The sequence below is a fragment of the Xenopus laevis genome, chromosome 9_10S, assembly GCF_017654675.1.
Source record: "Xenopus laevis strain J_2021 chromosome 9_10S, Xenopus_laevis_v10.1, whole genome shotgun sequence".
NCBI lineage: Eukaryota > Metazoa > Chordata > Amphibia > Anura > Pipidae > Xenopus > Xenopus laevis.
The window spans coordinates 11,282,800-11,299,817 of record NC_054388.1 but is presented as its reverse complement, the minus strand read 5'-3'; the positions used below and the strand labels follow the sequence as shown (position 1 = coordinate 11,299,817).

Here is a 17,018-nt window from a genome sequence, read left to right as displayed (position 1 = left end):
TTTGGTTCTGCATTTACTCCGTCTATGATCTGGCTCTGTCCCCTGGTTTCTGCTCTCAGCTAAATCCCTGTTAAGGTGGCCATAGACTCCAAGATCCGCTCGTTTGGCGACATCGCCAAACGAGCGGATCTTTCCCCGATATGCCATTAACTGCATGGCTATATCGGGGGGTAATTCGAACGTTCAGCCGTATGGCCGAACGATCGAATTACGATGCGCCAAGCGGGTCGGTCGGGTAAAAATCCAACCTTCCCGATCGATATCGTGGCCAGATATCGATCGGGAAGACCCGTCGGAAGCCCCCATACACGGGCAGATAAGCTGTCAAATCGGTCCAAACGACCGATATCGGCAGCTTTATCTGCCCGTGTATGGCCACCTTTACTGTGCACTTGATCTGCAATGCCTACGGGCTGCAAACTACCCAATTAAAACTTAACTTGGTGTGCTTGGTCCATACAGAGATTCACAGGCATGTACAGGATATATAGTTACAGCAGGAAAGTATCTTACTTAATGTCACTGTTATTTTGAAGGACTGTGCTGCCAAATCCTTGCACGCCTAGTAGATAAATCCTTGCACGTATAGTAAAAATACATGCAAAATGCAGTGGCTTTCTTCCTTGAGCCTGGCTGTATAAGTAGAGCCTGTTGTAGGCAGTCAGTAATTGCAATACTCCCTGTCCAGGTATTAGCGGCTCTGCAAGATAAATCCTGCTATAGTCTCCAAGTTAGGAGTAACAAAGGGTTAAACTTCCCATGGAAATAAGAAACATGACTGCAGCCTCAACATTAAAGGAGCGGTAACATCAAAAAATGAAATTGTTTGAAAGTAATACAATTATAATACAGTGTCGTCCTGCATTGGTAAAACGGGTGTGTTTTCTTAAGAAACACTACTATTGTTTATATAAATAAGCTGCTGTGTAGCAATGGGGGCAGCCATTAAGAGGAGAAAAGGCTCAGGTTACACAGCAGATAGCAGATAAGCTCTGTGGAACATAATCGTGTTATCTGTTATCCACTATTTAACCTGTGCCATATAGCCTTTTTTTAATTTCTGCCATGGCTACACAGCAGCTTGTTTATATGAACTATAGTAGTACTTATCTGTTATCTACTGTGTATCCTGTGCTTGAATGGTTGCCCCCATGGCTACACAGCAGCTTGTTTATATAAACTATAATAGTACTTATCTGTTATCTACTGTGTATCCTGTGCTTGAATGGATGCCCCCATGGCTACACAGCAGCTTGTTTATATAAACTATAGTAGTACTTATCTGTTATCTACTGTGTATCCTTTGCTTGTATGGCTGCCCCCATGGCTACACAGCAGCTTGTTTATATAAACTATAGTAGTACTTATCTGTTATCTACTGTGTATCCTGTGCTTGAATGGCTGCCCCCATGGCTACACAGCAGCTTGTTTATATAAACTATAATAGTACTTATCTGTTATCTACTGTGTATCCTGTGCTTGAATGGATGCCCCCATGGCTACACAGCAGCTTGTTTATATAAACTATAGTAGTACTTATCTGTTATCTACTGTGTATCCTTTGCTTGAATGGCTGCCCCCATGGCTACACAGCAGCTTGTTTATATAAACTATAGTAGTACTTATCTGTTATCTACTGTGTATCCTGTGCTTGAATGGCTGCCCCCATGGCTACACAGCAGCTTGTTTATATAAACTATAGTAGTACTTATCTGTTATCTACTGTGTATCCTGTACTTAAATGGCTGCCCCCATGGCTACACAGCAGCTTGTTTATGTAAATTATAGTAGTACTTATCTGTTATCTACTGTGTATCCTGTGCTTGAATGGCTGCTCCCATGGCTACACAGCAGCTTGTTTATATAAACTATAGTAGTACTTATCTGTTATCTACTGTGTATCCTGTACTTAAATGGCTGCCCCGATGGCTACACAGCAGCTTGTTTATGTAAATTATAGTAGTGTTTCTGAAGCAAAAACACTAGTTATACCAGTGCAGGGCAACAGTACATGATATTTTTATTACTTTAACACTTTATTTTTTTGGTGTTAATGTTCCTTTAAGTTTCTACTATTTTGCAAAGTGCTTTGTATTATTTTTAGGCTTAAAACATTTTTTATAAAGTAAATAACTGCTCTCATATTTTGGTTAATGTTTAGCTTACCCAATGAATGCCCTAAATGGAGTTGCAGGTTGAAGTCTTCAATGCAAAGACGGGTTTGCCTGTTTCGGACCTACAAACCTCCTACGCTGTTACCATGACCGTCCTACCCGTACAATTTCACCACACTTTACGCGATTCGTTGCCGAAACTAAAAGTTCATTTTATTTTTGCAAGCAATAAAATTATTTAAAAAAAAAATTGCGATAAATGATTTAACTTTCATCCGCCTCTAGGTTGATGTTGTTCCCGAACTTGGCATACAGCTGGACTTTAAGATCGGAGAGCACTTGCTGAATGGATTCTACGCGCGATTGTAAACATTCGATTTCTTCTTCCAATTGTTTCTATAAATAGAGAGAAGAGGAAGGTTTTAGACATAAATGGTTGTACCGGTTAAACACATGGGGGGTATTTATCAAAGTCCGATTTTATCTCAACATTTTCTGCTACAAACTCTGATCAAATCCGATCGGGTTTTTTACGCTTATTTATTATATTTTCCTGAGAATTAGCTTTTTCCGATTTTCCTGATTTTTGCAGATTTTTCACCCGTATGCTTTTTTTGCCCTAAAACTCTGAAAACTTTGGGATATTGCACAAAACCCAGCACACATCAAAAATTCATTGACTTATATACAACCTCGACAGGTCTGAGATGCCGGATTTTCTGATTCGGACTTCGATCACTCTTTACTGCTGTACTTCAAGTTGGAGTGATATCACCCCCCCCTCCCTTTTTCCCCCCAGCAGCCAAACAAAAGAACAATGGGAAGGTAACCAGATAACAGCTCCCTAACACAAGATAACAGCTGCCTGGTAGATCTAAGAACAACAGTCAATAGTAAAAACCCATGTCCCACTGAGACACATTCAGTTACATTGAGAAGGAAAAACAGCAGCCTGCCAGAAAGCATTTCCCTCCTAAAGTGCAGGCACAAGTCACATGACCAGGGGCAGCTGGGAAACAGTTACATTGAGAAGGAAAAACAGCAGCCTGCCAGAAAGCATTTCCCTCCTAAAGTGCAGGCACAAGTCACATGACCAGGGGCAGCTGGGAAATTGACAAAATGTCTAGCCCCATGTCAGATTTCAAAATTGAATATAAAAAAATCAGTTTGCTCTTTTGAGAAATGGATTTCAGTGCAGAATTCTGCTGGAGCAGCACTATTAACTGATGCATTTTGAAAAAAAAAATTTCCCCCATGACAGTATCCCTTTAAAGTTAAGTATGTAAAGGAATGGCTCATTCTAAACATCTTTTCAATTAGTCTTCATTTTTTCTTTTTTATAGTTTTTGAATTATTTGCCATATTCTTCTGACTCTTTCCAGGGGGGGGGTCACAGACCCCATCTAAAAGAATGTGAATGCTCACTAAGGCTACAAATTGTTATTGCTGCTTATTTATTACTCCGCTTTCTGTCCAGGCCATCTTCTATAATTCTGTATATTTCTGTCTCTTATTCAAACGAATGCATGGTTGCTAGGGTTCCATGAAGCCTAGCAACCAGACTGCTGAAATGAGCAAAGTGGAGAGAAAGACCACAAATAATAAAAAATGAGAACCAATTGCAATTTGTGTCAGAATATCACTCTCTACATCTTACCCAAATTTAATATAAGGATAAACAACCCCTTTAAAGGAGAACTAAACCCTAAATATTAATATGGCTAAAATGGCATATTTTATATACTGAACTTATTGCACCAGCCTAAAGTTTCAGCTTGTCAATAGCAGCAATTATCCAGGACTTCAAACTTGTCACAGGGGGTCCCTGGGGAGCTACTGGGGCATCTTTGGAGACACAGATCTTTACTGCTAAAGGGCTGTGGTTGCCTTGGGCTGGTACAGAAGCCCAAACATAATGAACAACATTTCTAGCTACTTCTTTAGTTAGGCTTTAGTTCTCCTTTAAGCAACTATTTACTAATTCTAAAAGCCAAACTATTCCTATATGAGAAGGGCACACTTATTTATTACTTTTAAGGGGGAAAGTCCTCCTCTAAAACCAGTACAAAAGAAAAGATACCTTAAGGGTTATTTGGTCCCTGAACTGTTTTGGACTTTCCCATATTAAAGGAACAGTTCAGTCTAAAAATATAAAGTGGGTAAATAGATAGGTTGTACAAAATAAAAAATGTTTCTAATATAGTTAGTTTGGCCAAAATGTAATGTTTAAAGTCTGCAGTGACTGGATGTGTAACATAATAGCCAGAACACTGCTTTTCAGCTCTCTAACTCTGAGTTAGTCAGCGACTTGAAGGGAGCCCACATGGGACATAATTGTTCAGTGAGTTTGCAACTGATCCTCAGCATTCAGCTCAGATTCAAAAGCAACGGTTATGACCCATGTGGCCCCTCCACAAGTCTCTGATTGGTTACTGCCTGGTAACCAATCAGTGGAAAGCAAGAGAGCTGCAAAGCAGGAAGTAGTGTTCTGGCTATTATGTTACACATCCAGTCACTCCAGCCTTTATACATTACATTTTTGCCTAACTAACTATATTAGAAACATTTTTTATTTTATTTTATTTACCTAGTTTTTATTTTTATACTGAACAATTCCTTTAAATGTGAGGCTTCGGGCCGCTCCACTCCTCACTGACCTTTGCGGCTTCCAACATCTCCTGAGTCTCCTCCTGGGAGTGACTTATGAACACGTCTCCAATCTGGTAGGGAACCAGCAGGGAATCTTCTAGCATCATTATCTCCTCGCAGGCGTCTTCCAGGTTCTGAAGCTGTTTCTATACAAGCAGGGGGAGAAAACAGAACAAAGCTTCTAACGTCGGGCCTATTGCAATTATATTTGTTCCATAGACAGTTACACAGCTGCAGTTTATTCACTTGAGCAATACAGAGGTTACTTTATGTACAGAGGCACCGCAGGGAACTCATTTCACTTTCTAGGGTCGACAGAGCTACAATAATAGGGGCTGGTTTATACAACAAGAACATCAAAGGTTTTTGGGCAAATCTTTCCATTTAGCTTTTCTTTATCCCATCATCACTTTCGGCACGTTTTTCCATTTTGCTGCTTATTAATAGATCAAAAACATTTCACTATTTCAATAGGGTTTTTCTATTGCCCCAAGAGGGTAAATAAAGAGAAATTTTACAACTGGATTCCTGTTATATTCTCAGTACAGGTATGGGACCTGTTATCCAGAATGCTCGGGACATGCGGGTATGACGGATAACTGATTTTTCTGTAATTTGGATCTTCATACCTTAAGTCTACTAGAAAATCATGTAAACATTAAAATAAACACAATAGGCTGGTTTTGCTTCCAATAAGGATTAATTATATCTTAGTTGGGATCAAGTACAAGTGACTGTTTTATTATTACACAGAAAAAGGAAATAGTTTTTAAAGATTTGTATTATTTGGATATAACGGAGTCTATGGGAGAGGGCCTGTCTGTAATTCGGAGTTCTCTGGATATTGGGTTTCCAGATACCTAACCTGTAGTAGAGGGGTGTACACCCCCAATTTAACTAGAGGACACAGGAGAACACAGACTTGGCCAAAACCTAATCTAACGCCTTTAGATATTTTTAATTACAACAAATATTACAAAAATAAACAAAAACCTATCCGGTTTTGACCCAGTTTTTTGAAGGGCTGCCCGGGTCAAAACTGCCTGTCTGGTTTTCCAAATAAGGAAAACCGGGCAGGATTTCCTAAGATTGACATGGCGATCGACCAATCGACGATTGCTAAGTCATGGACACGCCCCCTCCTGTCATGGCCGCCCCCATTACATCACGGCCCGTTCCCATACGTCGTGGATCTGCCCCCCTGCCCGCAGTTCGGCAGTAAAGAAGGTGGCAACCCTAGGCACAGATGTTGTTCACTTATTTGCAGGAAAGTAAAACAGTTTTCTTTCCTCCTGATTGGTTCAGCAATTAGTTTTTCCTTAACCCTTACACTGCTAATGCTTTCCACACCCGTTGCTCCTGTTTTACTTTGAATTCCAAGAGCACCAGGGCTGCAACATACACGACTTCCAGAACTCCCTGTACATTCGCTGGAATCCCTCCGACAGACTACAGCAAAATCTACTACCATCCTTACACCCTCCCTTTATCCTGATGAAGGGTGGGTGCACCTCCCCCAAAACTTGGTAATGTTGGTGTTATAATAAAAGTGGAAAACTCCCCAACTGCAGAAAATTGTGTGTGTGGATCCGTGAAAAACTTGTTGTTGCTAAGGGACCACCCCTATGAGTAAGTGGCATGAAACGCGTTAGGCCATGTCCTAATAAACTTTTTGCATTTTTTTACTTGCTACTTGAGCAGTTCTTGGAGGAACTCACATTTTTGGCTTTGTTGTTATGTAAACGCACCCTTGGACTGGGGTGAACTGTGAGTATGTCCTCCCAATTTAAATTGTATTTTTCAAATTGCAGTTACTTTAGTAGTGCTCAGATAGGTTGGCTGCACCATTTCCTTTTGAAGGACCGCCCCAAGCCTTGCCACAAACCAATAGAACAGTGTTGAATTGTGAGAATAAATCTATTGGTTCAGGCTAGTAATGACACGTGTCTGATAATAATAATGAGGTCCTGTCAGACCAATCTGGGAACAGACAGGTCAGATGACTAGAGACAAGGTTGTTTCATATTTCAATACCTTCTTGAACCCCTTCTAACATAATAACATTATTCCTTTTTTTATTCTAAGACCAATTAACGCTAACTGCTGATTGGCTGATCCCACTACACCGGGGGAACTCCACCCATAAACCTTATTCCAAGATGCAAAGCTTCCATCTAAGAGGCTATAAAATCAGCCATATGTACGTGTCTGTCTGACCTCTGGCAAGGAAAAGGTGCTTCAAATGGGAAAACAATATCCTGAAAACACAACGAGCACAAAAAAAAGCACAGTAATTGCCATTTTATGCTCACATCTGCATCAGCCGGCGCCTCCCTGAGATCCAACTGCATTAACAATCATTACGGCCGCCATTCCTCGTTTATCGAAGGAACCCATTTCAGTCTAATTGGCCCTTCAGCGACTTCACAAAGGGGACTGATGTAATTTAAGTGCGGAGCAGATGGATAAGTGGGACTGCGCTTTTATCCGCGCACGCATTTCAAGATGCCATGAAAAAAGGATATAAAAATATTGTTGGAAGTTGATGTTTCTCTATGACGTCCCATTTCAATGTTAGTGCTGTTTGTATATACTCTAGATCACATTCCCTGTCCTATGCTTCTCTATTGCTGCCACCAGCAGGAGGGAAGTGGTACTGCATGTCGCATAGCAATATCTGAACCAGAGTAACATTTCAATTATGGTGGGTCGCTTCTCAATTTTATGATCATAATGTTGTAACTAAAAACCCCTGTTTTGCATAATACATGCATTAGCTTAGATACTTAATCTATTTGTGAAACAGGGGACCAGGGAATGTGCGTTGATCAATTTTTTCTTTGTTTGTAACGATCTTGGCCAGATAAGCTGCACTTCCATTGTATTTTTATTTGGCCTTGGAGTGCTCCCGCATATCCCACTTTTTTTGTAACATTTCAATTACCCAGACATGTGTCTATGAAGGTTTTCATTCGTCCAGGTCATGATATATCCAGTAGATGTAAATCTAGAGCAACTGGACTTGCTGAGTAATCATTGAAGACGTTTCACTACTCGTCCGAGCAGCTTCTTCAGTTCAACTGACTGGTGTGGGAAATCCTCGGCATATAAACTCTTCCACTAATCCAATCACAATGGTGTGGTGTAAAGATCCAAAGAGGGGACAGCTGAAACTCACAGAGGTGTGAATGTTGTGTAGTTACTGTGATAGAAATGCCATAGCGCCATGCAATCTTTTGAAGACAGCAATGTTCACATTTTGGACACAGAAGACCGTTGGTTTGAACGAGGCATAAAAGAGGCTATTCAAGTTAAGGTGGAGAACCCTAAACAGAGGAGGGGGGCATCGACACCACCTGTCTGTTACATACAATGCTGTTCTAACATCTGTACCTCGGTGGTTTCACAAAACTTCACACCTCCATTCATGTAACTCTCACAAGCAACACCTGCCTCTTTGGGGCAAATTCACCACAGGGCGAATTTTCACCAGCGAACAAGCCTCCACATTTTGCGCCAAGTGCAAATTTGCTACCACTATAATAATTCAATTAAATTCAAGGTTGCCTCTCAGCAGCTGAATGCTGGCGAAATTCAATAGCGTTAATTCGTCAGTGTGAGCATTTCATAGCGATCTTTCGCTAGCGTTCAATTCTGCCTAGCGAAACTTCATCAGGACTCTAACGCTTAGGTCAATTTGAATAGGGCGGGTACATATAGGTCATATATATTTATCTTTATTAGAGATGTTGGTGCAAATGCTTGAAGTGGCCACTTATTATTACAAATGTCCAAGGAAGCAAAATAAAGACAAAAAAGATCCTCAAATGTCCTAGACATGAGCCCACCCTAAAACAAATGTGGCCTGCCCCTCAAATGGTTAAAAAAAAAGGTTAACACAAAAATCTTTAATAGTTAGGACTTTAGACTTTAAAATGTGAAAAAACACCAGTGTTTTTTTTTTTTACAACTTTTATGACTTTTCGGCATACAGGATATGATGTCACTGACATAAGATTGAGGAGGATGTAGTTTTCTCTTATCAGTTCGCCAGGTCTATGGTGGCAAAGGAAATTCTAGCAAAAGCGGTAACGTTCTGTAAAATTTGAATTTGAGGAGTGGCGACAGGGCGCTAAACTGAGCTAGCAGTGGTTAGTGCCTACGGCTGTTAGTAAGTTGGCGATGTCCCTGCGGATGAGATTTTTGACAAATTTTCGCTAGCGACGGCCACTTTGCCCTTTAGTAAATCTGCCCCTTTGAGTTGCATGGTAATTCTATCACAGTACCTACACAGCATTCAGTTTCCGGTGTCACTTCCAGTGCCGGAACTAGGGGTAGGCAGAGCAGGCACGTGCCTAGTAGGGATGTAGCGAACCGCCGAGTATGTGTTCGCGAACGCCGTTCGCGAACACCGGCAAAAAATGCGAACAGTTCGCGAACTGTTCGCGAACTTCGAACATCCGAAAATCGTTCGATTCGAACGATCGTAGGATTTTTAATCGTTCGATCGAACGATTTTCGTTCGAATCGAACGAAAATCGTTCGATTTTAGCGATCGAATGGTCGAACGATTTTGACGCGAACGCCTATTGGCGAACGTCGCGCGACGTTCGCGAACTTGCGGCGGACACGAACAGCCGATGTTCGCGCGAACAAGTTCGCCGCAGAACAGTTCGCTACATCCCTAGTGCCTAGGGCGCAAAGTTGGGGGGGGGGGGTGCCAGGCACACGCCTTCTCTGCTTCTCCTACCCCCTAGTCCGATCCCCGCTTGCAGATGAATCCGGCGTGTGCACTGCGTTGGCTTTTCGCGCATTCATTTTTTTCTCTGAAGCTGCTCGGACGAGTAGTGAAACGTCTTCAATGATTACTCAGCAAGCCCAGTTGCTCTAGATTTAATTCTATTGGATTCCCAGACATGGTGTTACAGTTAGGGATGCACCGAATCCACTTTTTTGGATTCGGCCGAACCCCCGTGAAAGATTCGGCCGAATACCGAACCGAATCCAAACCCTAATTTGCATATGGTAAGGGGAAAACATTTTTTACTTCCTTGTTTTCTGACAAAAAGTCATGCAATTTCCCTCCCGCCCCTAATTTGCATATGCAAATTAGGATTCGGTTCGGCTGGGCAGAAGGATTCGGCCGAATCCGAATCCTGCTGAAAAAGGCCGAATCCTGGATTCGGTGCATCCCTAGTTACAGTCTACAAGTCCTACGTTCCCTTTAACAGAAGCAAGGACGGATTTCTTGTATTACCTTTTTTACTTCAATTTCATCCTTCAGCTCTGTCACTCGGTTGGTATTTCTCGCAAAGATGTTGATTTTCTGTTGGTCCTCGAAAGTCACGTTCACATCTTCCGCAACCTGGAACTCAAATAAGACAAGTCGTTACCCACCAGGCGAGGGGGAAGATACTGCACAGGTTCTGGTACTTATGAATATAGGCCGCTTCTTCTCTGTACGTATCATCGAGCGCAAGGATCTGCTGACAGTTTATTGAACATTGGCCGTATTTGTAGAGACTGTTACTATTTAGTTGTAAAATGTTAAACGCTGCCCTTTAGCAGATTCAGCTGATTTAAGCGCCGAGTGCAAGAGATTCTGGCTCATTAGAGAGTCTTCCTCAATAAGAAGAATTGTATTAATCATATTCATTTAGCAGCAGCAAATTATTGACGCACAACTGTCACCTGCTGACCTCTCAGGACGTCATTAAACAGGCAAATTGTTCCGGGTAATTTTGTTCCTCATCACTGTCTGAATCAATTGACTATTCTCCTTGGTTTTTTTTTTCCACTGGGGATCATTAATTCAGGATAAGATCAGTAGCAATTCCAGCTACGGAAAGCGGGATTATAAACGTAAAATAAAATGTATTTGCCCTCTTATTGTTTGAACGAGTCACCTCTGTGTTACAGAAAGATTTTGTTTTCCTAATGCACCGCTGGCAATTGAGTCATGGCCATAGGATTATAGGACAGAGGTTCTTTTTGGAATTGGTGAGGGGAGGGGGTCTTTTTTGGAGAAAGTAATACAGGTACGGGACTTGTTATACAGAATGCTCGGGACCTGGGGTTTTCCGGATAACAGATGTTTCCATAATTTGGATCTTCATACCTTATGTCTACTAGAAAATCATGTAAACATTTAATAAACCCAATAGGTTTATTTTGCCTCCAATAAGGATTAATTATATCTTAGTTGGGATCAAGTACAAGCTGGTGTTTTATTATTACAGAGAAAAAGGAAATCATTTTTAAAAATTTGGATTATTTGGACAAAATGGAGTCTATGGTGCGCGGAACCAATTTCTACCCGACCCGAACCACAACCCGCAAGTGCCTTATCCGCAATCCGACCCACAACCCGCCGACCACCATCAAACAGGAAGTGATGGTGCTGCGACCCGGATGTGACATCATCAAAAGTGGGCGGGGACAGAAACACGTTTTGTAAAACGTTAATAGACAATATTACATAAGATAAGACATTTAGATGGTATACCCGCACCTGAAAACCCTCCCCTCATTCCCTGCTTATTTTGTGGGTAACTCACGGTTACCCGACCCACTGCAGGACTCTAGTCTATGGGAGACGGCCTTTCCCTAATTCTGAACTTTCTGCATAATGGGTTTCTGGATAACAGATCCCATACCTGTATCATTCAGAGCAGCCTGCACCCCTGTAGAGTTAATCCCAACCACAGAAATCTATACAAAACAAAGGGACAAATATATCAGCAGCAGGGATGTTGTTGGTAAAGGGGAGACGATGAAGGGCACAGGGGGAGTTGGCAGCAAGCAAAACGTGTTCCTTAGCCCTTGCCATTAATCTTAACCCTCACATCAATGCTGATTTAGGGTGTCGCTTCTCCCTTTTGAGACCATTACTGGCTCCCAGCTCTACTCAATTCTTGAGATATAATGAGCAGGAGCCTTCAAATCACAGGCAGAAACTCATTAAAATGCAATTAACGGGGCAGCAAAGGTGGCAGGCTTGTCGGGTTTAATAAAATCATTGCTATTTGTAATTCCAACTCACTGCATGCCCACCAGTCCCCTCTTTTTTTAGATTGCAAGCTCTCTTTGCATTATGTATCAGCCGTTTCTATGCGATGCTTCTATTGTACAGCGCTCCTGAATGTGTTTCTAAAATCATCTAAATATTAAGTTAATATTATTATAAATACACCAGCAAAGCACCCACTCCCTATTCTCGCAGCCCTAGTATCAAAGCGCCCCTGGGTGGGGGTGGGGTGGGGGGGGTCACGCAGAGAACCAATAAGAATAAATCAGTCTTTTTGATAAATAGTATCCCCATTTCTAGTCTCTTAAAGGGGTTGATCACCTTTTGCTTAATTTTTAGTATAATGTAGAGATTGATATTCTGAGACAGTTTGCATTTTTTTTAAAATCTTTTATGTGGGTTTTATTTTAGTTATTTAGCTTTTTATTCAGCAGCTCGTTCACCAGTTTGCAATTTCAGACATCTGGTTGCTAGGGTCCAGATTCCCCTAGCAACCATGTACTGATGTGAATAAGAAACTGGAATATGAATAGGAGAGGCCTGAATATAAACATATATAATACAAAAGTAGCAATAGCAATAAATCTGTAGCCTAACAGAGCATTTGTTTTTAGATGGGGTCAGCGACCCCAGTTTAAAGCTGGAAAAAGTCAGAGGAAGAAGGCAAATCAAAAACGATAAAGAAAAAAACAATAAGGCCCATTGAAAAATTGCTTAGAATTCTGTAACAGACTAAAAGTTATTTTGCAGGTTAACCACTCCTTTAAGCTCCCGCTTTCCTGGAAACCATTAGCCTTGTTATTCACATAGATGGGGTCAGTGACCCCCAGTTTAAAGCTGGAAAGAACCAGAAGGAGAAGGCGGCAACTAATTAAAAAACTATATATATATAAAAAAAAATAATCAAGGCCAACTGAAAGGTTGCTTAGAATTAGCCATTTTAGAATATAATAAAAGTTCCACTTTATGCTCCTGTTTTTCTGGATACCATTAGCCCTGTTATTCACATGAATGGGGTCAGTGACCCCCAGTTTAAAGCTGGAAAGAGTTAGAAGAAGCAACTGATTATAGAACTTTTAAAAAATAAATAAATAATGAAGGCCAACTGAAAGGTTGCTTAGAATTAGCCATTTTAGAATATAATAAAAGTTCCCCTTCAAGCTGCTGCTTTTGTCTGTTATTCACATAGAGATATTGACAACACAAACACAATTGTAGGAAAAGTGCCCATAGCCCTTGTATAGAATTCTGCACTCTCCAGTTATAGCTCAGCCCCTCAGGGTTGAATCTGCATCTTATTGGACGGTGTATGGAGGCCTCCTTAACCAATGAGCGAGCGAGGATCTGCAGAGATTCTATTGGGCAAGGGTTGACCAATAAAAGAGTTGCACAAGGTACACACAGACCCTTCACCATCACAGCTGTACTCTCTGTCATACCCACCCCAATATTCCTCCCCGACCCCTCCATCACCCTAATCTCCTTTAATTAACACCATTTAACCCTGAAACACCCCTAATTCCACACCGCCCGCCGCACCGTGCAGCATTACCGCTTTCTTCATGGTGGCCGCCATCTTGGGATAGAACCAACTTCAGGGCGGAGGCGGCGCAGCTCAACCTTCTTTTACTTAATAAGACAATCCAGCGAAAGATCAACTCCCAGACACAGAACTGTGGCACATTCAGCCCTCAAACTCACGGGGATTCCGATATCACAGCAGATAACGAATGTTACAGAACTACCGGTATTTTACGCGAATGGTACGGTCCAAAGCTGTACGCAAATACGTAGCTGGAGCTGGACGTGTGCGATTCGCTAAAAGGCCGCTAGGTGGTGCAAGAGGATGAGAGTGTGATGAACATGGCAAAGTGCTTAGTAGTTCAAATCTGCAACAGTAGGGGGTACATTATCCCTTATAATACATGAGTGATACTCAGAGTTCCCTGTATAACTCAGCCTGCAGCCTTGTGCCTTTATATGGTCACAGAACAACCCCTCAGTGACTTCTAATATCCTTATCATTTACAGTAGGGGGTACATTATCCCTTATAATACATGAGTGATACTCAGAGTTCCCTGTATAACTCAGCCTGCAGCCTTGTGCATTTATATGGTCACAGAACAACCCCTCAGTGACTTCTAATATCCTTATCATTTACAGTAGGGGGTACATTATCCCTTATAATACATGAGTGATACTCAGAGTTCCCTGTATAACTCAGCCTGCAGCCTTGTGCCTTTATATGGTCACAGAACCCCTCAGTGACTTGTAATATCCTTATCATTTACAGTAGGGGGTACATTATCCCTTATAATACATGAGTGATACTCAGAGTTCCCTGTATAACTCAGCCTGCAGCCTTGTGCCTTTATATGGTCACAGAACAACCCCTCAGTGACTTCTAATATCCTTATCATTTACAGTAGGGGGTACATTATCCCTTATAATACATGAGTGATACTCAGAGTTCCCTGTATAACTCAGCCTGCAGCCTTGTGCATTTATATGGTCACAGAACAACCCCTCAGTGACTTCTAATATCCTTATCATTTACAGTAGGGGGTACATTATCCCTTATAATACATGAGTGATACTCAGAGTTCCCTGTATAACTCAGCCTGCAGCCTTGTGCCTTTATATGGTCACAGAACCCCTCAGTGACTTGTAATATCCTTATCATTTACAGTAGGGGCTACATTATCCCTTTAACAGGCCCCGGACTGGCAATCTGTGGGTTCTGGCAAATGCCAGAGGGGCTGCTGTATGGTTCCATAGAAAGTGGGCTGGTAGGGGGCTGTTTGGGCCTCCGTGTACTTGGAATGGCAAGGCCTATTTTGACTCCCAGTCCAGGCCTGATCCCTTATAATACATGAGTGATACTCAGAGTTCCCTGTATAACTCAGCCTGCAGCTTTGTGCCTTTATATGGTCACAGAACCCCTCAGTGACTTCTAATATCCTTATCATTTACAGTAGGGGGTACATTATCCCTTATAATACATGAGCGATACTCAGAGTTCCCTGTATAACTCAGCCTGCAGCCTTGTGCTGTTATATGGTCACAGAACAACCCCTCAGTGACTTCTAATATCCTTATCATTTACAATAGGGGGTACATTATCCCTTATAATACATACTCAGAGTTCCCTGTATAACTCAGCCTGCAGCCTTGTGTCTTTATATGGTCACAGAACAACCCCTCAGTGACTTCTAATATCCTTATCATTTACAGTAGGGGGTACATTATTCCTTATAATACATGAGTGATACTCAGAGTTCCCTGTATAACTCAGCCTGCAGCCTTGTGTCTTTATATGGTCACAGAACCCCTCAGTGACTTCTAATATCCTTATCATTTACAGTAGGGGGTACATTATCCCTTATAATACATGAGTGATACTCAGAGTTCCCTGTATAACTCAGCCTGCAGCCTTGTGCCTTTATATGGTCACAGAACCCCTCAGTGACTTCTAATATCCTTATCTTTTACAGTAGGGGGTACATTATCCCTTATAATACATGAGTGATACTCAGAGTTCCCTGTATAACTCAGCCTGCAGCCTTGTGCCTTTATATGGTCACAGAACCACTCTGTGACTTTACTGTTTTTCCAAAAGCTTAATATATTTGACAACCCCCCCCCCCCAACCCCTCCAGACAATTAGTGGAAAAGTAAATTAGTGGAAAGTAAAATCACACAATTGATTCCCCCATCCTTAAAGTCTTTCTGCACTCTGTCTTGCAGTAATTGTTCTTTTAAATCCCTCTAATTATTTTTGTTTTCAATAGACTAAAGGGAAGGTAATGTAATGACTTCTGTGTACGGTGCTAGTGCAGCAGAACTGTCTTGCTTTATGGCAGAGATTTTGTTTTGAAACTGAATGTCTGCTCTCACAGGATTCAGCCCCACTCATGGGGGGTCAGTTGGGGTGGTAGAAGGATTGTGGGTGCAGTTGGACAGTCAGCTGGTGCAGTGGGAGGCAGGCAGATGTCCTATCAGGGGTCTGGGCTGCAGTGATTTGTATAGAAATGGGCAGAGATTGGGAGCAGATCAGGGTATTTGGGCATAAAGGGACAGGGTAGGGGGGCATATTGGACCCACATTATCTCTGAGGGCAGCCCTGTTCACTGGGGTTGCCTAAAGGACTGATTATTATTATCATTATTATTATTATCATTATTATTAATCTGCTGCAAGGGATTTACAGAGTTCTTTCATTTTCTCCAAGTCAGTCATTTTCCTCTAATTACTAATTGTGTTTTCCAGTAGAAATTCCCTGTACTTTCCAGGATAAGGTTGAATGGGGGGGGGGGAGGTTATTGTTTTCTGTCTCCTTGTCTACAAATACAATTTATAGTAATCCCTGAAACCACTGATCTGTGTGTGTTGGTATCTGTGTGCCTTCCAATCCTGGGTAATCACAGGGAAACCATAGGATGGAAATCACCTTTTATTCCGCTATTCCGTCTTTAAATAAAGCCATAGATATTCTAAGCCAAGCAATACCCAGTTGGGTGCCGCCTGTTGGGTGCTTCAATAGCCTTACAGTAGGAAGGCAGGATTCCCATTGAGCTGCTAACTGTATGATTAGTTAGATTAATGCCCTGCTGGGTGATACAGTAGCCTTACAGTAGGAAAGCATTATCCCTATGAACAGTACGTAAGTACAATAGGGAACTCAGGACACAATTAGCCATTAATAATTGTTTTTAGATGTAACGAGAGGCTTGTTTATTGGCGAATATCTTGCAGCAGCCGCAGAGTAAACAGACTGGAATGTTTCTGCCAATTATGAAACCTCTTTCCTAAATACCTCTCACTGCACAATCTCAGCCCCCCCCCCCCACACCGGGTTTGAACCACATTGCAGTAGGGTCACACAGAGGCCATCATTTAGCCATTAACTGACGTCCTTCTGCTTGCAAATTGACTCAGAATGGGCAGATTTTTATTTCCAAAGTACATATTGATACTTCCATAGGAAGTAGCTTAGGAGGGAGTCTTCTGCATAAGAGGGAGTCAGCGTAGGAGGGAGGCTTCAGTGTAGAAGGGAGGCTTCAGCTTAGGAGGGAGGCTTCAGTTTAGGAGGGAGGCTTCAGTGTAGGAGGGAGGCTTCAGAGCAGGAGGGAGGCTTCAGCGTAGGAGGGAGGCTTCAGTGTAGGAGGGAGGTTTCAGTGTAGGAGGGAGGCTTCAGAGCAGGAGGGAGGCTTCAGCGTAGGAGGGA

The 17,018-nt window shown here is 42.0% G+C and overlaps 1 protein-coding gene across 1 annotated transcript; it reads right to left on the bottom strand.

The window, feature by feature from the left end:
• Nucleotides 1-2,305: 2,305 nt before the first annotated feature.
• Nucleotides 2,306-13,564, bottom strand: pfdn4.S (prefoldin subunit 4 S homeolog). The gene is made up of 4 exons (XM_018238192.2): nucleotides 13,343-13,564; nucleotides 10,021-10,128; nucleotides 4,772-4,909; nucleotides 2,306-2,510 (listed from the first exon to the last, which is right to left on the bottom strand). Exons 1-4 carry the CDS (start codon nucleotides 13,364-13,366, stop codon nucleotides 2,379-2,381), a joined length of 402 nt encoding a protein of 133 aa, XP_018093681.1. The 5' UTR covers nucleotides 13,367-13,564; the 3' UTR covers nucleotides 2,306-2,378.
• Between the last annotated feature and the right edge of the window lie 3,454 nt (nucleotides 13,565-17,018).

Coding starts and splice junctions, on each gene's coding strand:
- pfdn4.S (XM_018238192.2), bottom strand. CDS start 13,366: ATGGCGGCCACCATGAAGAAAGCG. Junction 4,910..10,020: donor ATGAAATTGAAGTAAAAAAG/GTAATACAAGAA, acceptor CTGCTTGTATAG/AAACAGCTTCAGAACCTGGA. Junction 2,511..4,771: donor AGATGTTGGAAGCCGCAAAG/GTCAGTGAGGAG, acceptor CTCTATTTATAG/AAACAATTGGAAGAAGAAAT.